The sequence below is a fragment of the Monodon monoceros genome, unplaced genomic scaffold (genome assembly GCF_005190385.1).
Source record: "Monodon monoceros isolate NGI ecotype Baffin Bay Population unplaced genomic scaffold, NGI_Narwhal_1 Super_Scaffold_10, whole genome shotgun sequence".
Taxonomy (NCBI): Eukaryota; Metazoa; Chordata; class Mammalia; order Artiodactyla; family Monodontidae; genus Monodon; species Monodon monoceros.
In genome coordinates, this window is record NW_021703766.1 from 46,050,354 (window position 1) to 46,074,735 (window position 24,382).

The window sequence follows — 24,382 nt, forward strand, 5'->3', positions numbered from 1 at the left end:
CAATAGATCAAACAGGAAAAAAAGGGGCTTCCCTGGTGGCGCAGTGGCTGAGAGTCCGCCTGCCGATGCAGGGGACACGGGTTCGTTCCCCCGTCCGGGAGGATCCCACATGCCGCGGAGCAGCTGGGCCCGCGAGCCATGGCCACTGGGCCTGTGTGTCCGGAGCCTGTGCTCCGCAACGGGAGAGGCCGCAGCGGTGAGAGGCCCGCGACCGCAAAAAAAAAAACAACAAGATAAAAAAAAGGTAAGGATATAATAGTTAAGAATTAGATCATTAATAAACTTGTACAGTCAGACCTCTTATCCCAACAACTAGAATGTATATCCTTTAAAAACAGCACACTTCCAAAACAAAACAAACAAATGCCACACACTAGGTCATAAAGGAAATCTCAACAAATTCCTAAGAATTTATGTCATTTGAAATACATTCATTAAATAAAATTAGAAATCAACTACAAAAGATAATCAAGGAAAAATCCATATACCTAGATATTAAAAACCACATTTCTAAATAATTTGGGGGTTAAGGGGAATTGAAATTACACTTTTTTTTGGAACTGAATGACAATGAAAGCACTACAAATCAAAACCTGGGTATACATAACAACAAAATAAATACTAAAATGCAAAAAAATGAGTCAACAATTGAGGAAGAAATTAATGAAATAAAATACCCCCCCCAAAACAAATAAGTAGAAGAGATCGTCAATAGAACAAAAAGCTGGGAGTTTTTTAAACACCAATAAAACAATATTGAGCAAAAAATGTAAAAACAGAAATGTTTTTCTATTTAAATTTTTGGCAAATTTGATCCAGAAAAATAAGGGAAGGAACAAATAAGTATCAGGAAAGCCAAAAGAAATATAACTTCAGATCCATAGGATTCATAAGAAATAAAATGCATAAAGTTATACCAATGAATCTGAAATCCTAGATAAAATATTGTTCTAGGCAAATATAAATTACAAAAATTTATCTCAGGAGAAAGTAAGAAATCTGAATAAACCAATATCCACAGAAGAGGTTGAAATTATAACCAAAGACCTACCAAAAAGGCACCAAGCATGGATGATCTTACAGTCAAATTCCACCAAATGTTCAAAGAACAGATAACTCCAATATATCACAAACCATTCCAGACTGCAGGAAAAGGTAGGTGGTTCCCCCAAATCGTAGAACAGAGCTAGCATTTCCCTTATGTCATAACTGGGCAAGGACAGCGCGAGAAAGAAAACCATGAGACAGTTAATTCCATTCATGAAAACAAATGCACAACAACCCTAAAGAAAATGTTATTAAATCAAATCCAGCAATAGTGAAACAGAGGATGGTTCATCATTAACAGATTAAGGCAGAAAAGTCATCTGATCATATCAACAAATGCATAGAAAGCATTTGATAAAAGTCAATGCCTGCTTTTAAAAAAAAATAAACTTCTCAGCAAATTAGGAATAAAATTTAGAAATCTACTAGAAATCTACTGAAAACATCATACTTAATGATGAAACCTTAGGGGCATTCCTTTAAAATGTCTAGAACAAGACAAGCATTGTCCATTATCACCACTGTCATTCAACATTGTGTTGGAACCCTCAGCCAAAGGGTGAGGGGTGAGAAATGAGTTATAAAGATTGGAAAAACTAAACTGTCTTTTTTTCCCTGGACACCAGGGTCATCTAACTGGAACAGTATAGAGAATTATCTGTCAAGCTATTCTAGAACAAATAAGAGTGAGCTCAACAAGGCAGCCACATCCAAGTTCAGCATTAAAAACAGCAGTAACTGATTCGGAAAAAATAACAAAATCCCGGCCACAAGTAAATAAGTAAAAACAGTAAAATCCAGTGAGTGAACCAAAGAAAGCCATATAAGATATCCCAGGAAAAAAGTTATACCTGTCCAAGAACAGAAGACTCAATATTACAAAGTCATATTCTCCCCAAATTAATAATTTATTCATTATAATCCCAATCAAAATCCAAAGGACTTTTTTATGGATTTGACAAATGCTATTCCACTCTCCATTTCCATTATAGAGCCTACCAGGTTTAGAACCAAGCTGGGTCCCTCTCCTCACCTAAGTCTAGGCATCTGCTTGGAGACCACCTGTTCTGCTGCCCACCTTCTTTGACTTGAATCACCCCATAAACAATTGGTAAACAGAGTAAGGATGTCAGCATACCACAGCCATGTTGGTTAATATGCAATTTTCTCTAGGAAGTTAACATTTTGAAGCAATCAAGGGCAAGGTTTCTCACAGGCAAAGAGGAAGCCTTAGTGATAAAAGAAGATCTTAAGGGGAAAAGCTGCAACTCTATAGAAATGTCTTCCTTTAGATCCACCGTGGATCGTTTAGTGATTTCAAAGACGCGTTGCTTGCTACAAGGGTATGGTATGTGGCAAAGCTGTGAAAGCAGATGAAGAAACTGCAACGATATTTTCCCACATTAAAATAACAGATTAATGAGGAAGACTACACCTTGGATCAGATTTTTAATTTTGAAGAAAATGGTCTCCATTAGAAGTTAATATCTCCAGCCGGCATCTCTGTGAAGGAAGTACAAGCCCCAGCCTTTAAGACTGCAAAGAAGGCACTTAAAGTATTGATTGCTAAGCACAAATACCCCGTGTATATTTAACTGTGCTAGTATTTCTATTAGAATTGTTATTGGGACTTCCCTGGTGGTGCTGTGGATAAGACTCTGCGCTCCCAGTGCTGGGGGCCTCGGTTCCATTCCTGGTCAGGGAACTAGATCTCACATGCATGCCTTAACTAAGGAGCCCACGTGTGGCAACTAAGACCGGGTGCAACTAAACAAATATTAAAAAATAAATAAGTAAACGTTATTGGTTTTGTAGCACTCTGATTACTAAGTTGCATACGTTTTGAGCAATCTGTCCCTAATTCTATTTTTCCCATAAAGCCTTGTCATTTTTAGTGCACTGTTTTGCAGAACTACAGGTTTTTCAGGAAAGCATGTATCAGGTTATAGCAGAAACGCCTGTACTCAGAATGAAGCGGGGCCTCTCTTCCAACAAGCATTCTTGAGAGGTCCAGAGTTTCCCTCACAGGAGAGCAGGTACCCACTTCCCTGAGCGCGGAACAATTTCCCAGGATACTGTGGGGCAGTTCTCTGGAGTTTGGGCACCAGAGCCCATCAAAGTTCCCCTCTTCTCTCCTCCCGCCAGACCCCCAGACCACTAAGGAGAGGCTAAGTGAAAAGACGCAGAATTTTGCTGCTTACAAGCTTACAGATCTTGAGCAAGTCATCGAACCTCTGCAGGACTCAGTTTCCTCACTCTTTAAATGGGAAGGCAGTGTTTTTAAAAATCATGATTGTCGTGGTGGTAGTTGTTTTTAATTTTAAAATATGCTTTTGAGGGGCTTTCCTGGCGGTCGAGTGGTTAAGACTCCGAGCTTCCACTGCAGGGGACACCGGTTCCATCCCTGGTTGGGGAACTAAGATCTGCCGCACGGTGCGGCCAAAGAAAAAAGAAAAAGAGAGAGGGAGAGAAATATATGCCTTTGATTGTTGCTTTGCCATTTATAGTTGTGATCTTGGACAAGTGACTTTATTTCTCTATGCGTCATCTGTAAACTAGGGGCTTTGCGAGGATTTAACGCTACCATGTATGCAAAGCACTCAGCATAAGATGACCGTTAAGCCCCACAAAATTGAAATTCCCATTATGGAAGGCGGGGATTCTCGAGTTCTGACTGCAGAGGCAGAGGAACCCAGGGCTGGTGGGGAAAGCAGATGTGGTTGTGATTTCCCCAGGGACACTACAAACATCCTCCCAGCCCTGCCTTCCCCCAGAGGCCTCACCATCAGCCTGACCCCCCAGCTTGCTGGAGCCACCAAGCAGCTCTCCCTTGTCCGCGGTTGGGGGACTGCTCCACAGCACCGGTTCGCGAACGGACTACACTTCCCGGCGTGCACCTTGGGTCGGGGCCCCGAGGGGCAGTCCAACTGCGGCGACCTAATCCTGGCCTGCGTTAGAGGCTCCGGACAGTAACCACCACTCACGCAGCTGCTACTTTTCGCTTTGCGAAGAGCGTCAGTCACCGTCAACCCCACCTTGGGCCGCGGCCCCCGCAGGGCCTGTGAGGAGCGCTCGGCCCTCTCCTCCTCTCCTCCTCCAGGCTTCCGGCCCACGGCGTCCCAGGGAGGGCCTGAGGCCAGGCTTATCTCCCCGAGAGAATTCCTTCGCCCACGCGCACTCCTCACTTCGGCCCGAGGCCCGCAGCCGGGCTCTGGAGGCTGGGGGACTGGGGACCGACCAGGAAGTCGCGCTGTCGGAGACTACAACTCCCAGGCGGCACCGCGGCACGGCGGCAGCGTGCACGTCACTCAGGCACTGCCTGCGGCCCCGGGAAGCGGCGCGGGCGGGGGCAGGGGCTGGGGCCGACCGGGAGCCCGATGCTGAGGATGGGGGCCGCCCGGCCGCCCCGCGCGTGAGGAGGCCGAGGGGCGCGCCACCCCGTCCTGGGGGGGGGGGGCGCCGCCAGCCCCGCCCGCCCGGCGATCGTGGCCCGGGGTGCGGGGCCGGGGGGCGCCGGGGGGGCCCCGCGGGGGGGGAGGCCGGGGGGCGCGCCACCCCGTCCTGGGGGGGGGGGGGCTCCGCCAGCCCCGCCCGCCCGGCGATCGTGGCCCGGGATGCGGAGCCGGGGGCCGCCGGTGGAGCTGCGCGGGGTGAGAGGCGCGGGGAAGGGGGCTGCCTGCTTCCCTCACCCTCGTCCCCCACCGGCGGACCCCGGCAGGAATTCGGCAGCCGCGCGGCCAGGCCTTCTTAGCGCCCTGACGTTTAGGGGGGAGAGGTGAACCCGCCGCCCTTCCCCCACCCCACCCTGCCTGGACAGCTGAATCAGAGGGGACAACCCTGCCCTTTTAAAGAGGCTTTTTCTTGCTCCTGCGGAGGGCCCCCCAGCCATGGCCCCCAGGAGCCCCCTAGAACCCGCAGGGACTGCCCCCCATCCTGGCCGCCGGGGCCCGCCCTCTGCATCCCGCGGGCAGCCTGTGTGAAGCGGCCTCCCGCAGCCCCTGGCCCCACCCCCATGGAGGAGGAGGAGTTGGGGGCGGCCAAGGAGTGGGGCACGACCCCCGCGGGGCCCGTCTGGACCGCAGTGTTCGACTACGAGGCGGCGGGCGAGGAGGAGCTGACCCTGCGGAGGGGCGACCGCGTCCAGGTGCTTTCCCAGGACTGTGCCGTGTCGGGCGACGAGGGCTGGTGGACCGGGCAGCTACCCAGCGGCCGTGTGGGCGTCTTCCCCAGCAACTACGTGGCCCCTGGCACCCCCGCCGCGCCCGCGGACCTCCAGCTGCCCCAGGAGATCCCCTTCCACGAGCTGCAGCTGGAGGAGATCATCGGTGTAGGGGGCTTTGGCAAGGTCTATCGGGCCCTGTGGCATGGCGAGGAGGTGGCGGTCAAGGCCGCCCGGCTGGACCCTGAACGGGACCCAGCGGTGACAGCAGAGCAGGTGCGCCAGGAGGCCCGGCTCTTCGGAGCCCTGCAGCACCCCAACATCATTGCCCTCAGGGGCGCCTGCCTCAGCCCCCCACACCTCTGCCTGGTGATGGAGTATGCCAGAGGGGGCGCACTGAGCAGGGTGCTGGCAGGGCGCAGGGTGCCCCCTCACGTGCTGGTCAACTGGGCTGTGCAGGTGGCCCGGGGCATGAACTACCTACACAATGATGCCCCTGTGCCCATCATCCACCGGGACCTCAAGTCCATCAACAGTAAGTGGTGTCCTCCCCAAAAAACTTGCTTCCGTAGAACCTTGTGAGGACAAGCCTAGGTGGCGGGATGGGGACACCAGAAGACACTGCCTGGGGCAGGAAGGGGCAGCAGTATACCTTCAGGGCCAGGTGAGACAGTCCTTGCCCCATTAAGAGAGGAAAAGGAGGCCCAGAAAGGTTGAAGGAATACCTGCCTCCTAGGCTACAGTCACAGTAGCCCAATAAATATGTATAAATGAACAGTGTGACAGGCCCTGTGCTCCCTGCTGTAAATAGGACAGGTACAGTGCCTGCCCTCATGGCACTTACTGTCCAGCCACGCTGCCAGAGTCCACCAGGCAGAGACAGATAGAACCTGGCCTAGAGTCGGGGTTTCTCAGTCTCAGCGCTACTGACATTTGGGGCCAGATGATTGCAGGGGGCTGTCCTGTGTGATGTAGGTTACTTAGTAGCATCCTTGGCCTCTACCCACTAGATGCCATTAGCATTCTCCACCCCCCATCCCCCAGTTATGACAACCAAAAATGTCTCCAGACATTGCCAAATGTCCTCTGGAGGGCAGACTAGCCCTCAGTTGAGAACCACTTCCTGGTGTCCTCCTAGGCCTCTGCCCCAGCTAGCCAAGACACACTGGGAAAGATGAGGGAGGAGGAAAAGGGATGTGGCTTATGTAAAAGCATCCAAGCTGTCTGGCCTGTCATAGACTTTCAAAAGTTGATTGGTTGGTTGAATGAGGTCTGGGGCCAGATGGAAGGCAAGGTTCCCCAGAACCTACATCTAGTTCAAGGAGCTTCTCATGATGTCAAATATTAATTGAGCACCTATCAAGTAGAAGCCCAACAGGGACCAAAACAGCCATGGTTTCTGCCCTTACAGCACTCACAGTCATTCCCCGGATATTCATTCATTTCCCGGATATTTCCCGAGCACCTGTTGTGTATTAGGCCCTGTCCTGACCCTTAGGATACAGCAGGGAAAAAAATCCTACCTTCCTGGCTGTCCCGTCCTTCCTCTGCCTCATGTCACTCCCTTTCATTTCTGCATTTATTTGTTCAGTTTATTCTTTCGTTTGGTATTTACTGGGCCAAATCATATACTAAGCAAGAGAGATCAGTAGTGAGAGGGGCCAGCATGTTCCCTGCCCTCACGTGATAGGTGAGGGTTTTCTCTTTGTCCTCAGCCCTCACATCTCATCTATTTCTGACTCCTGTCAGTTCTACATCTTGAAGTTTGTTTGACCCCCATCCCACTGTTTCATGTTCGTTGCTAGGCCTCACCACCACCAACTGCAAGCCCCTAGAATAGAGGGACAGAGTCTTCCTTACCTGGCAGGCCTGGCATTCATACACTCAACAGATAGATAGCTACCGAGTGCCTGGGGTGCGCCAAGCCCTGCACCAGCCCCAGAGAATTGAGCAAGACAGACTGATGGTCCCCATCTCCACTGATGCTGATGCTCTGACTCCTGAAATGCTGGGTAAATGGAGGCAGGACTGCCAACACGCTCCTCTTGAAGGCTGGGGTCCCTTCTCAGCCCTGCCTCAGCCCTGCTGATTCACAGCCTGCAGGTGGGGTATCAGGACATGCTCCCACGCCCCCACGTTTTTCTGTAGCCAATGCCACTTGGACAAAGGGTTGGTGGGGCTCTTAGGCCAGGGCTTCCTGCTTGGGCAATGGAACTGCTCCATGCCTGAGACAGAGGAAACAGGGCCTCCACAGTACAGCTTCCCCCGTTCAGCCTCCCCTGAGGAGATCCTCATCTGACGCCATTCATTCATTGTTTTATTCAACGAATAATTCTGAAGCAGAATTAAGTGTACTAGGCACTGTCCTGGGCTCTGGGGTTACAGATGTGAACAAGCCAAGACAGATGTGAATGAGGCAAGACCCCCCCCCATAGAAGTTATAGTTTAGTGAACAAAAATAGATGGTTGATATTTAAATAGGTATCAAAATTTCAGAGAGTTTCAAGGACTCTGAAGGAAACAAAGCGGATTAAGGATGGGGCAGAGGGAGCTCTTTAGATCAGAGCTCCAGGAAGGCAACACTTGAGCAGAGACCTGAACCCAGAGGACCCAGCTTTACAAAGATCTAGGCATGGCAAAGGTCCTGAGGTGGGGATGAAGCTGCCTTGTTGGAGAAACAGCAAGGAGACCAAAGAGGTCGGAAGAGCAGGAGGGAGGCAGAGGTGGAAGGAAGTGAGGTCATAAAAATAGATGGGCCAGATCACATTAACCTTGGGGGCCCCTGTGAGTGCTTTGGATATTTTATTCAATGTAGTAGAAGCCATCAGAGGGTCTTAAGCAGGGGTAGCATAATCAGATAAATGCTTTTTAAAGTGAATTGATTTAGGCCCAGCCTGGGAGATGCAGAAATAAAGTGTAAGACCATGGGGTGTTCCCTCTGTCACAGGGTCACTCCACAAACAGGGAAGTTGGTGACTCGAGAAGGGAGAACTTCTGGGAGGTAGAGTCACATGCTAGAGAGTCTCGAGAGGCTTCCAGGAGGAGGTGACATTTGAGTTGGGTTTTAAAGAAGGGACAAGATTACCAACAGTGTTACCTTGGGCAGTGGTCTGAGCTCTCTAAAACTTAGTCTCTTCATCTGCCAAATGGGTATGACAGCAGGATTGCCTCATTGTTATGATGATTGGAGAAGTAGCCAGGAATGGCCAAAGATAAAGGTGGAGACATAAGGAACAGTTATGGCAACATCACACACTAATAAAGAGAGCTGATGCTTTTAGAGGGCCTACTATTGCTTCAGGAAATAATGCTTTACTACAACCCTAGAGGGTCAATGCCATTATCATCTCCATTTAACAGAGGAGAAATCGTAGTGTTAAAAATAAAGTAAATAAGATTATGCAACGAATAAGTGGCAGGGCTGGGATTCAAACCCAGGCAGGATACTACTGTACACTACCTTCTGTTTGACAGAAGGTAGTAGAATATCACGGCAGTTAAGAGATTGGACTCTGATGACAGATCTAGTTTGGGTCTTTGCCCCACCATTTTCTCTTTTTTTTTTAGCCACACTGTGCGCCTTGCGTGATCTCAGTTCCCCAACCCGGGATTGAACCTGGCCCACAACAGTGAAAGCCCAGAATCCTAACCGCTAGGCCGCCCGCGAACTCCCCCCACCATTTTCTAGCTGTGTGATCTCGGCCAAGTGACTTCATCTCTCTGAGCCTCAGTTTGCTAGTCAATAAAGTGGGTTGCTTGCTAGTTAATTTGTATAAAGGGCTTAGCACAGTGCCTGTCATATAATAGGCTCCTAATAAACACTAGCCATGGTTATTATTGTTGTTAGTAATAACCCTAGACAGCAAGTAAGTTGGAACCATTCAACATGCTTGAGGGATATATCAGTCAGATTTTTGTCATAATAATGCTGTGTAACAACCCTCCCACCCTCCCTGAACTTGGTGTCTTAAAACTCAGTGTCCTTTATTACTGCTTATACATTTGCAGGCCTGATGGAGGGTAAACTGATTTAGGCAGAGCTCAGCTGGAGAGGCTTTGCTCCGAGTATCTCTCATGTTCCTTGGACCAGCAGGCTAGCCGAGGCATGTTCTCATAGTGATGGCAGAAGGGCAAGAGGGCAAGCAGACATGAGAGGCCTGGGCTTGGAACTAGCATTCTGTCCCTTCTGCCTCATTTTATCAGACAAAGCAAGTCATACGGCCAACCCAGAGTAAAGGATGTGGAGATACAAAGAGTGTGACACAGAAAGGAGCAGAATTGGGGCCATGAATGCAGCTACCCACAGCAGGTGACAAAAAGGAAAGGAAAACCATCCCCTTCTGCTTATGGTTTGTAGTTGTCAACTTCTGCGGTGGTTGGGAATTCAAGGCCTGGACCGAGGAGAACCAAGGCCATGGCCATCGACATTTCACTGAGCTCCCCTGAGCCCAAGTTGGAGTCAGGAGGCCAGTGAACTCAGGAGAAGCTTCCCAACGCCTCATGGGAGCCTGAGGCAGGGATTAGACCATCAGGAAAGCGTTCATGGTCTTCGAGGCCAGGAAAGGAGCTGCTGCAGAGGGGGGCGACCCCAGGCGGCAGGGAGAGAACAAGTAGGAGATTCCAGTTGAGGCGGGGGCAGGACACACGGGGCTGCAGCCAGCAGGTCTGGGGTGACCCACCTTTCTTCCTACCCACAGTCCTTATTCTGGAGGCCATCGAGAACCACAACCTCGCAGATACGGTGCTCAAAATCACAGACTTCGGCCTCGCCCGTGAGTGGCACAAGACCACCAAAATGAGCGCTGCGGGGACTTACGCCTGGATGGCTCCGGAGGTTATCCGTCTCTCCCTGTTCTCCAAAAGCAGTGACGTCTGGAGGTGCTGACGGTGGGACAGGGGAGGCCTCCTGGGAAGGGAGGAGGGAGGAAGGGGGAAACGGCAGAGTGGGAGGGACGGTCTGCCACTGCAGCGGGGATCCGAGCCTGGCAAAGGGGCCCGCCAGCAAGTTCAGACCATCAGACAAGCACAAAAGCAGGTGGCTGCTTTGCCAGCAGAAGTGGCAGCTGAGGAGGACTTGGATTACGTTTGAAAATTCCAGGAGTATAAAGATAGGTGGTCAGCACCAAAGACCCCTCAAACACCATCCATTACTCTGCCCCCACTCATCAAACAGGAAACCATTCATTCATTCATTCATTCATCCATCCATCCAACTGCACTGGGAGCTAGGGATACAGCAGTATATAAAAACAGACCCATTTCCTGCCCACGGGAATAATACATACCTCAGAAGCTAAAAAAGGCTGTTTTTAAGTTGAAATTATAATAATAATTTTTAAAAGGTAGTAAGTTAGTCCACCAGAAAAGTACTAGACAGTGTTACGAGCTAGGAGGTTGATTGAAAGGCACTCTGAGGGCTGGAGGTGACTTTGGGAAAGGCTTTTCTGAGAAGTGGTACTTGAGCTGCGTTCTGGATGACAAGGAGCCAATCATGCAAAGTTTAGGAGAAGAGGCTTTCCAGGAAGAGGGAACAGCTTCCACAGAGGAGGAACTGAGGTGAGAATGAGCATGGTGTGTTCCAGAAAGGAACATGTGGCTGGAGCAGAGCAGGCAAGGAGGAAAGTAGTAGGAAATGATGGAGGAGGGAGAGCTGGAGGGTCTTGCAGGTGAGGGAGTAGATTCAGGTTTATTCTAAGTGCACTGCAAAGCCATTAGAGGCATTTGTGAATGACATGATCTGATTTAACATCGCAAAGGCTCCCTCGCCTGATGGATTGTAGGGGACAGGAGTTGGGGCAGGAGGCCAATGAGGAGGCTGTTCATTGCCTGCGAGACCTGGTGACAGCAGAAACTTAACCTTCTACTTGCGGTGGGCAGCCAAATCAAGATCATTCCCCGGCTGAGGCTCCAGATGGACCAAGCTGCAAAGTCATGGTATTGGGGCAAACAAATAAGACAGGAATTCTCAACTAGAGCAGCGCAGCCCTTTGGGGGGAAGTTTAGTCTTGCTTCACATAAGGCATTCATTTATGGTCCCAAACATTTGTAGGAGCCATATTTCAGTGGCAAGGAACAGAAAACCCAAAATAAAAACAAGACTGATGTTTTTGCTGTCATGTAAAAGCCCATGACTTTTACACAATATAGTACCCCCAGCATTAGGGATTGAGTCCTATATTAGGGTTTTTTACTGTGGCGTCATTGACACTGGGCAGGATAATTCTTCCTTGTGTGGTACTGTCCTGTACCTTTCAGGATGTTAAGTATCCATGATTCCCAGCCACCAAATGTCAGTAGCACTCCCCAGTCATTGTGACAATCAAAACATCCCCACAGGTTTCCAGAGACATGGGAGAGGCTGTGAGGGGAGGGTCTGGCCCCCTCCAGTTACAAGCCACTGTTACTCTTCTCCACCTTGTATAGCCTCCATCCCCAAGTCCACTTCATGGTCCAAAATGGCTGCTTGAGCTCCAGATTTTATGTCTATATTCCAACCAGGAGGAAGGAGAAAAGAGGAAAGGGGACCCCTCCCCTTTAAGGACACTTCCTGGAAGTTAGTTGCACACTACACACTCTTCTATATCCCACTGGCCAGAACCGTTGCCATATGGGCACACTTAGATGCAAAGGAGGATGGAAAATTATTTCAGGCAGCATTTGCCCAGCTCAAATTTACCAGTGCTGTCACTGAGAGGAGGGGACGCTGTCAGCTGCATGAGGGCAGGGGTGGTGTCTATCTTATTCCAGTACCTGGAACAATGCCTGGCACACAGCAGACATTTAATAAGTGTATGTTGAATGAATGCATGGAACGGGGGAGCACGGGGATCTACTATGTGTTGGGCACTGCATGAAACAGGGATCAGGATCCAGAAGGAGAACAGTTTACTGGAGAAGATGGACACGCAGGTGATCGTAGCACAGTGATGCATGCTCTGGAATTGTGTAGCCATTAAGGACGCTGTCGTGGGCATCAGACAGACCTAAGTCTCAGTGTGGCTCCATCACTTATGAGCAGTGTGACTTTAAGCAAACAACTTAACCTCTCTCTGCCTGCACCTGCTCATTGGATAAAATGAGGGTCATTCCAGTGCCTTCTGCCTTACAGGACTGTTGTGAGGCCTCGAGCAGTGCTGGCCTGGAGTAAGTGCTTTATAAATATTAAATAGTGTTAACTTGTTTTTAGAGGTAAGTGCAGAGGGTTCTATGGAAACATAGTGAAGGGGCTTCCAACCCAGCTTTGGAGGCTGTGGAATCAAGGAAGGCTTCCAGGTAGAGGGGGCACCCGAGTTGTGACTTAAAGGACTGTTAGGCAAAGGAAAGGGTGTTCTCAACCAAGGGAACAGCATGTGCAAAGGCCAGAGGTTAGGAAGAACAGCGTTTGTTCAACTGTTCAGCGTGGCTGCAAGATGAAGCCGGGGGTGGTACGGGGCTGAGAGTGTTTAGAGGCGAGGCTACAGGGGTCATCAAGATCAGAGCTAAGAAGGGTGGATTTGCTCAGTGGGCATGGGGAACCCACTGAAGGTTTTCAGGCAGGAGAGAGGCAGAGCAAAGGAGAGACATCAGAGAACCAACCCCACCAGATCAGGCCGATAGAGGTCAAATCAGGTTCTTGCAGCCTCATTGGCCAGGGCTGGCTGCTTGGGGGAGGGAGGCCCACCATGGGACTGGAGGCAGGGCTGGGGTGTAGGTGGGGATTAGGGTGGGCTGTGGCATCACCCCTCCCTCTCCCCCACCTGCAGCTTCGGAGTACTGCTCTGGGAGCTGCTGACGGGTGAGGTCCCCTACCGTGAAATCGACGCCTTGGCCGTGGCATATGGTGTGGCTATGAACAAGCTGACTCTGCCCATTCCCTCCACATGCCCCGAGCCCTTTGCCCGCCTACTGGAGGGTGAGCCAGGGCCCCGTGGAGAGGGTAGGCTCAGCTAGGGGTGGCAGGGGCCCTCAGGCCCAGACCTCACTCTTTCACACCCAACCATACCTTTGGGCCCAGGAGTGAGGGACAAGGGGCTGGAACCATGGGGCCATGAATAGTCTCCCCCACAGTTGGCTCCATGGCCTCCAGACCTGTGTTCTGGCTAGGCCCACAGCTCTTGAGGGCAACCTGTTAGGACTCACTGGCCCTGGGATTCCTCCCTGATCCTCGATTCTACCACCAGTCAGGGAACAGGTCCCTGAGTTTCTCTCCCCAGAGTTTCACCAAGTGAAACATTGCCAGGAATTTGGCTTTGAATTCCTTCCCCTTGGCTCCATGGGAGCTGTCTGTCCACAGTCCTTTAAAGTGCTGCCTCCACTGAGCAGGCCGATGCCCCAGAGCATGGCCACTGACATTTCCACTCCCACTGCTGTCCTCTCCACCCCCACCCCAGAATGCTGGGACCCAGACCCCCACGGGCGGCCAGATTTTGGCAGCATCTTGAAGCAACTTGAAGTCATCGAACAGTCAGCCCTGTTCCAGATGCCGCTGGAGTCTTTCCACTCGCTGCAGGAAGACTGGAAGCTGGAGATTCAACACATGTTCGATGACCTCCGGACCAAGGAGAAGGTGAAGGCAGGAGGCAAGGTGGGAGGGATGGAGCAAGATCCCTGAGTTCTGATGCCTTGGATGGGGCAGAATCCCTTCCCCTGAGCCCAGGGGTCTTTGGGTCCATGCAGGGCCAAGGGAGCCTTTCTTGCATATTAAGAAAAGACAGCCTCCTGTTGGAAGGTTGATAAAAAAAAAGGCACCCTCAGGGGCTTCCCTGGTGGCGCAGTGGTTGAGAGTCCGCCTGCCAATGCAGGGGACGCAGGTTCGTGCCCTGGTCTGGGAGGATCCCACATGCCGCGGAGCGGCTGGGCCTGTGAGCCATGGCCACTGAGCCTGCGTGTCCGGAGCCTGTGCGCCACAACGGGAGAGGCCACAACAATGAGAGGCCCGCATACCACCAAAAAAAAAAAAAAAAGGCGCCCTGCACTGAAGTACTTACAAGTGATACTGCATGAGGTCTGGGACTGGCTTTAAAATCCTACAGCAAAAATGGGGAGAGAGGAGAGAAGGAACGTGATACATGAAAAAAGATTTGCAAAGTATAGAAAATTGTTGAAGTTGGATGATGGGTACATGGGGCACACTTTTCTCTCCATTGTGGATGTTTTCCAAATTGAAGACTTAAAAAATTAAAAATCAAAGAGGAAGGAAAAAAGAAAAGCCACCCCTTTCTTTGAGCTAAGACAGTCCCCTGCCCTGGCACCCAGCCTGGCTAGTGAAGTGTGAGTTGGATTGTGCCCCCCGTTTGCCCCACAGCAGGACAGCCCTGAGCAGGACACCAACCAGACCCAGCAGCCCTGGAGCCATCCCCAGGGGCAGAGTAGCTAAGCTCCTAGCCCCAAGCCCCTCATCTCCTCTCCAGGAGCTCCGTAGCCGCGAGGAGGAGCTGCTGCGGGCGGCGCAGGAGCAGCGGTTCCAGGAAGAACAGCTGCGGCGGCGCGAGCAGGAGCTGGCCGAGCGTGAGATGGACATCGTGGAGCGGGAGCTGCACCTGCTCATGTGCCAGCTGAGCCAGGAGAAGCCCAGGGTCCGCAAACGCAGGGGCAACTTCAAGCGCAGCCGCCTGCTCAAGCTGCGAGAAGGCAGCAGCCACATCAGCCTGCCCTCCGGTACCCGCCCACGTCCCCTGAGCATCCCTGAGAGGCCGCTGAGAGCATCCCTAACCCGGGGCTTATCTCTTCCTTTTATTTATTTATTTTTAAACTTTTTTTATTGCTAAATATATCACACCTTAGTAGAATCTCTCCCATGAAAGCAGGGAGAACCTACAGCCACCCCATATGCCTCCACACGCCCTGTCCAAACACATCCCCCTGCCGCTCCCTAAGAGTAACCCCTGTCTTGACTTTTAGGGCAATCACTTCCTTACTTTTCCTTATAGTTTTATCTCCCAGCAATTTGTTTAATATCTTTTAATATTTGTTTAATACCTTTTTTTCCTCCTTGCCAATAATTGGTTGAGGAACTGCATCATTTATCCTGTAGCATTTCCCACAGTCTGATGTTACTGCTTGCATCTCCCTGGTATCTTTTAACATGTCGCTCTGTCCCTGAATTTCCTATAAACTGGTATTAGGTTAAACCATGTGAAACTGCTGACGTTCAGCCATTTTTGACCTACAGAAACAGACGTTTCACATGGCTCAACCTAATAGCTGGATCTCAGGGCTTAATCAGTTTCAAGTTCAGGTTTGATTTTTTTTTTTTTTTAAATATTGCTTCCTAGGTAACATCAGAAGGCACATCATACTGATTTTTCTCTCTTTGTTACAAGAGATGTTACAAGCCCTAAAGCAGTGCCTAGAATAGCACCAGCCAACAGAAATACAATGCAAGCCGCATGTGTAATTTTACATTTTCTAGTAGCCATATGAAAAAGGGGTAAAAACAGGTGAAATTAACTTTAATATATTTTGTTTAGCCAAATATACCCAAAATGTTGTAGTTTCACATGTAGTCAGTACGAGAAAAGTTGTTAATGAGATATTTTAGCTTCTTGTTTTCACACTAAATCTTTGAAATCCAGGGTGTATTTTATATTTACAGTGCATCTCAATCTGGGCTCTAAATTTTCATCAAAAAATCTTGAGCTGTATTTAGATTTCATAAAACATACAGTTGAAAAGGCAGATTCACATACCATAGTTGTTCCAAACATGCCTAAATGTTTCCGATGACTGAACTGAGGGTCTGTTTTGAAAGGTAAACTTAAATTACTTACAATTAAATAAAGGTAGAACTCTCCAGTTCCTCAGCTGCACAAGCCACATTTCAGCGCTCACTTGCCGTGTGTGGCATAATGACCACCATATTGGACACTCAGGCCTAGATCCTCAGGGCAGCAGCTCTCAGACCCGAGTGTGCATCAGAGGTAACTGGGGGGCTTTTACACCGCAGCTAGATTGCTGCACCTCCCCCCCACAGTTCCTGATTAAGGGAGGGCCCAAGAATCTGCATTTCCAAGAGGTTTCCACTTGACGTTGATGCTGCTGGTCTGGGAACACACTTTGAGAACCACCGCATGAAGGAATACAAAATGGTAGCATTCCTTCTATCCTTCTACAAAGGGAACCGCTCTTTGGCTACCCATGGAACCGTGTGCTTAGGGAAGTCTTTCTTTTCGCAGGCTTTGAACATAAGATCACAGTCCAGGCCTCTCCAACCCTGGACAAACGGAAAGGATCAGATGGGGTCAGCCCGCCCGCAAGCCCCAGCATCATCCCCCGGCTGAGGGCCATTCGCCGTGAGTATCTCCCAAGGCCCTGACCAGTCAGTCAGTGAACAGACTTCTCTGAGCACATACCTTGTACCAAGCCAGAGCAACACCAGGGGACCAGGTGGGCAGGGTCCCCTCCCTCATTCTCATGAGGGGAAACAGACAACAAGTAAACAAGCTGGTGAGCAGGATAATTTCCTGTAGTGGTAAGCGCTATAAAGGAAATCAGGGAAGGGAATAAAACAGAAGAGTTGCTGGTTTGAAATCACAAGGAAGGCCTGTCAGAGAAGCTGAGGTTTGAGCAGGGACCTGCAATGGTAAGGAGGAGTGACACATGCAGAGATCTGAAGGAACAGCATCCCTGGCAGAGGGAACAGCAAAGACGAAGGCCCAGAGGCAGGAACAAGCATGGTGTGTTTATCAGCTGGGAAGGCCAACTTGGCCGGAGTAGGATGAATGGGAGAGACAGCACTAGGCTTATGGTCAAGGGTTCAGCAGGGGAGGATCACACTGGGCCTTAAGAGCTGGGATAAGGAATCTGGATTTTATTTTAAATGAGACGGGGTAGTCTCTGGAGGGCTGTGAGCAAGGCAGTGATGTGGTAAAATTAACCTTTTCCCTCTGGCCACCATGAGGAGTAGGGATTGGAGGACAGCAGGAGTCAAGGTGGGAGGCAAGTGAGACGAGGGGGCTGGGCCAGGGCGGGGGCCTTGAAGAGGGGAGAGGGTGAGTCAGCTACATGGCAGAGGTACAGCTGTCAGGGTTTGCTGATGAGTTGAAGGGTACCCAGCCGGCTCCCCAGTCTGTTCTGCCCCATCATTCACCCCTGGCCTCGCCCCACACACCACCCCCTACACACATTTCTGTTTGGGCACCTGCTTTGTACCAGGCCCCAGAGGTCATTCTCCTGGGGGGATGCAAAGACAAATAACGACCAAACAGTAAGTCAGGACTAGCATCGGGGTATGTTCAACATGTGATAGGAGCAGAGGAGAGAGAGCAACTGGCGCTGCAGGGAACGAGTCTGCTCCAGAACACTCCACGGGGCCTCAGCATCTCCCCTCTGCCCGAAAGGCTCCTGTCCCTTGTATCGACTTGACCCGCTCCCTCACCTCCTTCAGGTCTTTGCCCATATTCCTCCTTCTCACACGAGACCTTCCCTAACTCCCCAAACCCCTTACCTGCTTTATATTTCCCACAGCGATTATCACCTCCTAGCCCCCCACCCAGGTGATGTACCTAGTGTGACTCTTGTTGATCGTCTGTCTTCACCCACTAAAACGCAAACTCCTCAGGGCAGGGACTTTTTTTTTTTTTTCATATTTATTTATTTATTTGACTGCACCAGGTCTTAGTTGTGGTATGCAGGATCTTCTTTGCCCCGTGTGGGATCTTTAGTTGCAGCATGTGGGCTCTAGTTCCCTGACAAGGGATTGAACCCGGGCCCTCTGCAGTGGGAGTGCGGAGTCTTAGCCACTGGACCACCAGGGAAGTCCCCAGGGCAGGGACTTTTGTCTGCCTTGCCCACTGATGTCTTCTCAGGACCTGCCACGGGCTTGGCACATAGCACGTGCTAGTAAACCTTTGGGAATGAATGGATGGCTGAAAGGTTAGGCTGTGAGAAGTGACGGGTGATGAAACTGAGGAAGCTGGACGTCGTCCTGACAGCAGTGGGGAGCTATGGAAGGATGTAGAGCAGGGGAGGGTCATGATTGGAGTTGGAGTCCAAGCTCCCTTGGGCTTCCAGGTGGAGGGTGGGACCAAGGGGAGAAGAGTAAGGCTGGGAGCTCAGCGGGGACAGACTAAGACCCACTAACCAAGTGGCTTCTCTCGGCCCAGTGACTCCTGTGGATGGTGGTGGAGGTAGCAGCAGTGGCAGCAGCAGTGGTGGCAGTGGGACGTGGGGCCGCAACAGTGGACCCCCAAAGAAGGAAGAACTGGTTGGGGGCAAGAAGAAGGGCCGGACCTGGGGGCCCAGCTCCACGCTGCAGAAGGAGCGGGCTGGAGGAGAGGAGAGGTATTGGCTACATGGAGCCCATCCCACACCCTGTGCCTCTTCCCCAGGCCCTTGGCAGCCAGGAGGCCTATAACCTCCCATCTTTGGTGACCCCTGCAGGCTGAAGGCCCTGGGAGAAGGAAGCAAACAGTGGTCATCAAGTGCCCCCAACCTGGGCAAATCCCCCAAACACACTCCCATCACCCCAGGCTTTGCTAGCCTCAATGAGATGGGTAAGAGGGTGAGGGTGCCTTTAAAAGGGAGGGGGAAGGAATATTCCCTGGCAAAGGGGACCGTAACCCAAGACCAAGGGGTGACCATTCCCCAGGGCTGCAAGGAGGGAGCCGGATTTCACTGGGCCAGAGGGTAGGACACATACCTGGAATGGGAGCAGCCGGTTCCTGGGGTGTGGGGATCATTCCCCGGAGGAGGGGGTTTGAGGGGAGAAATAATCGAGAACCACGCCTAGTGGGCCTTGGCGCTCTTGTTGGAGGGGTCATTTCATTGGGGCAACCCCTTGCCTCCAGATCCGAGGGGGGGTGGGCCGAGGGGCCAGGCGCCTAGAGTTAAGTGAGTCGAGTCCAGTGACGGCCCTCTCCCGGTTGCAGAGGAATTCGCGGAGGCGGACGGAGGCAGCAGCGTGCCCCCCTCGCCCTACACCACCCCGTCCTACCTCACGGTGCCGCTGCCCAGCCAGCCCTCTCCCGGGGCGCGGGCGCCGTGGGAGCCAACGCCGCCCGCCCGGCCCGGGCACGGCTCCCGGCGGCGCTGTGAGCTCGCGCTGCTGGGCTGCGCCACGCTGCTGGGCGCCGTGGGCCTGGGCGCCGATGTGGCTGAGGTGCGCTCGGCCAACGGCGAGGAGCCGCGGAGCTGGCTCGATGGCCTCTTCTTCCCCCGCGGCGGCCGCTTCCCGCGGGGCCTCAGCCCACCCGGGCGCTCCCCGAGCCGCCGCGATGACGCGGCCCCCAGCCCGGGCCTGGCGCCCTCGGCCACCCTCGTGTCGCTGTCGTCCGTGTCCGACTGCAACTCCACGCGTTCGCTGCTGCGCTCCGACAGCGACGAGGCCGCGCCGGCCGCGCCCTCCCCGCCGCCCTCCCCACCCGCACCCGCGCCCAGCACCAACCCCCTGGTGGACCTGGAGCTGGAGAGCTTCAAGAAGGACCCCCGCCAGTCACTCACGCCCACCCACGTCACGGCCGCGCGCGCTGTGAGCCGCGGGCACCGGAGGACGCCGTCAGACGGGGCGCTGGGGCAGCGGGGGGCGCCCGAGCCCACCGGCCCTGGCCTTGGTGAGTGAGGCTCCACGCGCCCACGGCGCAGAAAAAGGCCCATCTCCCGTGCCCCCACCAAAGCCCTGTGTCCCAGCCCAGCGACGACCCCCTGGATGCTAAGGCATCCTCCCCTGCTTAGCATGGCGAGGAGGGTCTGTGTCCCCATGGCCCCCACTGCTTTGTGAGGCATTGTGAGTCCCTGGGTAATTGAGACGCAGGGTGCAGTAGGGCTGGCAAACTCTAATGCCTACAGGGGCCAGGCAGGTGGCATTAATGGCAACAACAATTACTAGAGCTAATACCCATGTGCTATGCCCTGTTCTATACAGTTTACTAACTCACAAAGATGATTAGAACAGACAGGAGCTAAGAGCTTCCTATCAGGCACTGTGCTACTTGTTCTACAATTACTGTTATCATTTTATTTAATCCTCACCTATGTAGCAAGGTGCTGTCATCCCCATTCACAGACAGCAACATGCCTGAGGAGTCTCTGTGGGTCTTTGTGAACCTGGCTCAGTGTCAGAGAGGTGCGAGGGATGAGGGCTTTGTCTAGAGTACAGCAAGGAAATGGGCTCTGAAAGATAAAGGACTGTGCCCAGAGTTGCACCCAGATGATTGAGCAGTTGGCGGGGGGTGGCTAGGTAAAGGTCCAAACCCTGCTGGAAAGTGGGCCCAACAAAATCAGCAGATTTTTCAAGAGAAGTCAAATTCCAATTTCATGTAAATGCTCCTGGCTTTTAAACACCACCCTCTGGCCCACGCCACTCACCTCATCTGATCCTCTCTTACCAGGCCCTCGAGATCCTCTGGACTTCCCCCGCCTGCCCGACCCCCAGGGCCTGTTTCCCACCCGCCGTCGGCCCCCCGAGTTCCCTGGCCGTCCCACCACCCTGACCTTCGCCCCACGACCCCGGCCAGCTGCCAGCCGTCCCCGCCTGGACCCCTGGAAACTGGTCTCCTTTGGCCAGACACTCAGCATCTCTCCTCCCAGCAGGCCGGACACTCCGGAGAGCCCCGGGCCCCCCAGCATGCAGCCCACGCTGCTTGACATGGATATGGAGGGGCAGAGCCAGGACAGCACAGTGCCCCTGTGTGGGGCCCACGGCTCCTTCTGAGGCCTGCCCACCACCGCCCGCCTGGGCAGCCATGAATGTAGCGCCCCAGGCCCCGCCCCAGCCCACCGTGCCACAAGGCAGGGGAGGCCCTGGGCAGGATACTCTATTTATTGGGGAAGGGGGGGGAGGGAGGGCAATTAATTTATTCCTTTGTACCCGGGGGTGGGGGGGCCCTGTGCCTGCCCTGCGGTGGGGGGGAGGGTGGGCAGGGATACTCAGGGACAGGGCATCATGGGGGATTCGGCACAAAATGCAGCATTAAAGGTAACCCCTGCCCCCTACCACGCTTGGCTATGTGTCTTTCCCTGTGCCGGGCCCTGATCCTAGATCGTGCCCAGTGGGACACCCGCCCCCCCCATGCTCCCAGGCCTCGCTGGATCTCCGAGGTCCAGGGGTTGAAGTCCAGGCCCATGTCCCCACCCGGGCCCCCGCAAGAATACCACGCGGAGAGGTTATGGTCACCAGCGACAAGTGCTTTACCAGCAAACACATGAGTCAGGGGAAGTTACATGGTGAGGTGGGGGGCAGTGGGGGTAGGAACGGTCCCCCCAAGTTGGCCTCAGCCAGTGACACCCCGGGACGCAGCCCCAGCCCCACTGTCTTCCCGCTGGAGGCTGCAACGGTTCATCTTCAGCTGAGTCAGCTGGATGTAGCGCAGGACGTTGGTGTCTGCAGGGGAGGTGGGCAGGGCATTATCTGCGTGTCCTGGGGCAGCAGGTGACATCTGCACCACCTCGGCTCACACTTCATGGTCCCCGGCCTTCGGCGGCCCACCCCGCCACGGCTGGTAGAGCCAGAGCCCTTCTCCCAAAGCCCCAACCGAGCAAGCAGAGCAGGGCGTGTCACACGTCCACACTTCTGCATCTGCTGTGCCCTCTGCCAGGAATGCCTCTTCTCAGAGACTCCTGTCACACTTCTTACCCTCCACTGATAACTGTAAGAAGCCTGTTCCCTCCAAACTGCTTCCAAGAGGAAAACTCATCTTGCCCCTGCTCCCACACCCTGTGTCATGCACCTGCTGTGCTCCCTCTTCAGTGGCTCCTAATACAGAACTGAGTATTGTGTCTGCCGCCACCCCACCGCACACACACCCTATGACCTCCCACAGGGCAAGGAACAAGCCTCCAGCTCTGCCAACCCCGCCCCCTGCCAATCTCCTGGCACTGCCAGGAAACAGGTGAAAGAATAGGTGAGTGTGTGAACAGGTTAGTGAGTGAGTAGATGAATTAATTCAGGGGGAGGGGAAAATGGCGATGGGGGAGGGGGTTGTGAGTGGCCAGGGAAGTGGCTGAGTAGGTAAGTGGGAAGCAGCAGGACGGGCTCAGGATGGAACAGGTGAGAGGTGGTTGGGTGAACGCCAGAGGAACGAGGGGTGAGTGGGCGCGAACGAACGTCAGGTGAGTGGAGGAGTGCGTGTGCAAGTAGTAGATGGGTGGAGGCCGGACGTGGGGTGAGGGGTACAGCATTCATTGAAGCAGCTCTGCCCTGATCCTCCTGCCCTTGTTTCCTCCTCTCTAGCCCCTTTCCCTGCTCCCTCCCCGCCCCCTCACCTGTGGGTTCCCGGCTGCGGGCCTCCTGCAGGTAGCGCAAAGCACGTGCATAGTCGCCCAGGTGGTAGAAGGCAATGCCGGCGCGGTAGGTCGCCTTGAAGTTGCCCTGCTGCTTCTCCAGCACCTTGAGACAGTACTCGCGCACCCGCTCGTAGTTCACCAGCTCCGACTGCAGCAGGCAGGCTGCGGGGGCACCACGACCGACACTCGCAGAGCCTCTCGACACCCCAGGCCTCACCTGACCGCGAGGAGCCTGGCCTTCAGGCTGCAGAGGACCCCTTCCCTTTCCCACGGCTGAACCCGGCCTAAGGGATTGCTCAGGCCACCGGGGGCCGCCAAGCTTCTGACCAATCAAGACAGAATCAATCTGCACCGCCGCTAGAAGGCGCGAAAAACACAGACAGGGGCTCACAGGTGCTTAGCTGGGAGGTGTCTGTAGGGGAGAGTACTAAGGGTGATCTCAGAGGTGAGGGACGGGTCCTTGAATGGCTCATCCAAGGTAGGTTTTTCTCACCTGAGGTTCGCAGGTCGCAGCCCAAAGCCCATTTCCTGCATCCCAGCTCCTTCCATTCCCTGTGGTCCCCTAGACTCCCAACCCCTCTTCCTGATCAAGTTCTGAGGTCTCCCACCACAGACCCCAGCCCTAGCCCCTTGAAGCCTCCAGCCGCCCCCCCCAAGGCTTGACTAGTGCCTCTCACGTCCCACCCCTCTCACATATGCACCCTCTGCGCTCCCCGACGGCCCCGTACCAGTGAGAGAGTCATAACATTCCACCTCCGTGTTCTCCACCAGGCGCCGCTGCTCCTCGCTGAGGCGGGCTGGCCCTTGGCTGGTGGCGGGCCCGGGGGCGGGGGCGGGAGCGGGCAGGCCTCCAGGGCGGGCCCCCTGCGCCGCCTTCAGTTGCAGCAGTGCCCGATGATACTTGCCGATGGCTTCCCGGAACTTCTTCTCTCGGTAGCAGCGCTGACCCTCCGCCTTAAACGCCACGGCGGCCCGCAGGCTGCTGTCGAGAGCCGCACCCAGGCCCCCCGACGGCTCTGGGGCAGGACTGGACCGAGCCGACCCATGGCGGGGGCTGGGGCCCGGCGGGGAAAGGGCGGGAGGCGGGCACGGCGGAGGCTCCGGGGCAGCGCTGAGCATCAGCACCGGGGACAGCGCGCCGCGCTGCATTGTGGGAAACTCCTGCGGCCGCCGCTGCAGCTACCGCATCGCCCCCCCGCGGGGCTGGTCCCCATTCTTTCTCCGCCCCCGCACCTCCGGTAGCCGACTCCGGCTGCCCCCTATGGGTCTAGAGAAACCCCTCAAGACCTCCCCACTGTCTCCTTCAAATCCCTCCTTCGCACTCCCCTTACCCTCCCAATCCTCCTGCTTGCTCTCCTCTCCCATGCCCAAAGCTCCTAAACCTTTCTAGAAGGAAAGAACAAGTCTGGGAGAAAGAGCAGGAAGATAACAACCTCGTGGAAGGCTGGTTTTCAGACCGCTAGGCATTTGGCATATTGGATAAGAACACAGGCTATGGATGCAAGCTGCCCAGATTCAAATACCTGCTTATTTTCTCACTAGTTGTATGACTTAGATAAATCACCTGAATTACCTGGAACTCTGTATCCTCATCAGTAACGTGGGACTATGATAGCAACTTTGGAACCCATTCATTTATCTATGCAACAAACAAATATTCACTGATATCTTTCTGTGCCCAACTCTGGGGCTGGGTGATGCTGGGACATAGCAGGGACTGAGATAGCCTCAGATTCTACCCTCACTGGGTCCCTAGGGAAGTGGGGGAGACAGACCAATGACCAGACAGTGGCAGCCCAGAGAGGGCTAGCCTGGGAAGTACAGGCAGGGGGGTCGGGGCTGGGACGCAGGAAGCACAACAGGCTCTGACGGCCCAGAGGAGGTACCCAGCATAGGCTGAGGTGGTGAGTGAAGACTTCCTGGAAGAGGGGAGAACTCGATGAACAAGAGAGATCTGCTTCTTGCCCTTATCGAGCT

General features: G+C 53.5%; 3 protein-coding genes across 7 annotated transcripts in view; 1 reads left to right on the top strand and 2 right to left on the bottom strand.

Annotated features, from left to right (window-relative positions):
• Window positions 1–4,542, bottom strand: part of FCGBP (Fc fragment of IgG binding protein) — a 141,535-nt gene extending 136,993 nt beyond the window's left edge. For 4 of the 5 annotated variants that reach the window (XM_029238836.1, XM_029238810.1, XM_029238851.1 and 1 more), the window contains exon 1: window positions 4,083–4,542. The gene's annotated coding sequence lies outside the window, so the exon portion shown is untranslated. Of the gene's footprint in view, window positions 1–3,830; window positions 3,965–4,082 lie in introns of those variants that run through there. The other variant, XM_029238804.1, reaches the window with a different exon arrangement.
• A 107-nt stretch (window positions 4,543–4,649) lies between these two features.
• On the top strand, window positions 4,650–21,113 carry MAP3K10 (mitogen-activated protein kinase kinase kinase 10). The gene is made up of 10 exons (XM_029238861.1): window positions 4,650–5,741; window positions 9,904–10,084; window positions 12,949–13,097; window positions 13,576–13,751; window positions 14,596–14,842; window positions 16,360–16,476; window positions 18,289–18,466; window positions 18,566–18,678; window positions 19,054–19,734; window positions 20,512–21,113. The coding sequence occupies exons 1-10, from the start codon at window positions 5,060–5,062 to the stop codon at window positions 20,832–20,834; spliced, it is 2,847 nt and encodes a 948-aa protein (XP_029094694.1). The 5' UTR covers window positions 4,650–5,059; the 3' UTR covers window positions 20,835–21,113.
• Window positions 21,114–21,286: 173 nt separating this feature from the next.
• Window positions 21,287–23,564, bottom strand: TTC9B (tetratricopeptide repeat domain 9B). Its single transcript, XM_029210889.1, has 3 exons — window positions 23,134–23,564; window positions 22,385–22,567; window positions 21,287–21,503 (listed from the first exon to the last, which is right to left on the bottom strand). The coding sequence occupies exons 1-3, from the start codon at window positions 23,552–23,554 to the stop codon at window positions 21,394–21,396; spliced, it is 714 nt and encodes a 237-aa protein (XP_029066722.1). The 5' UTR covers window positions 23,555–23,564; the 3' UTR covers window positions 21,287–21,393.
• Window positions 23,565–24,382: the final 818 nt, after the last annotated feature.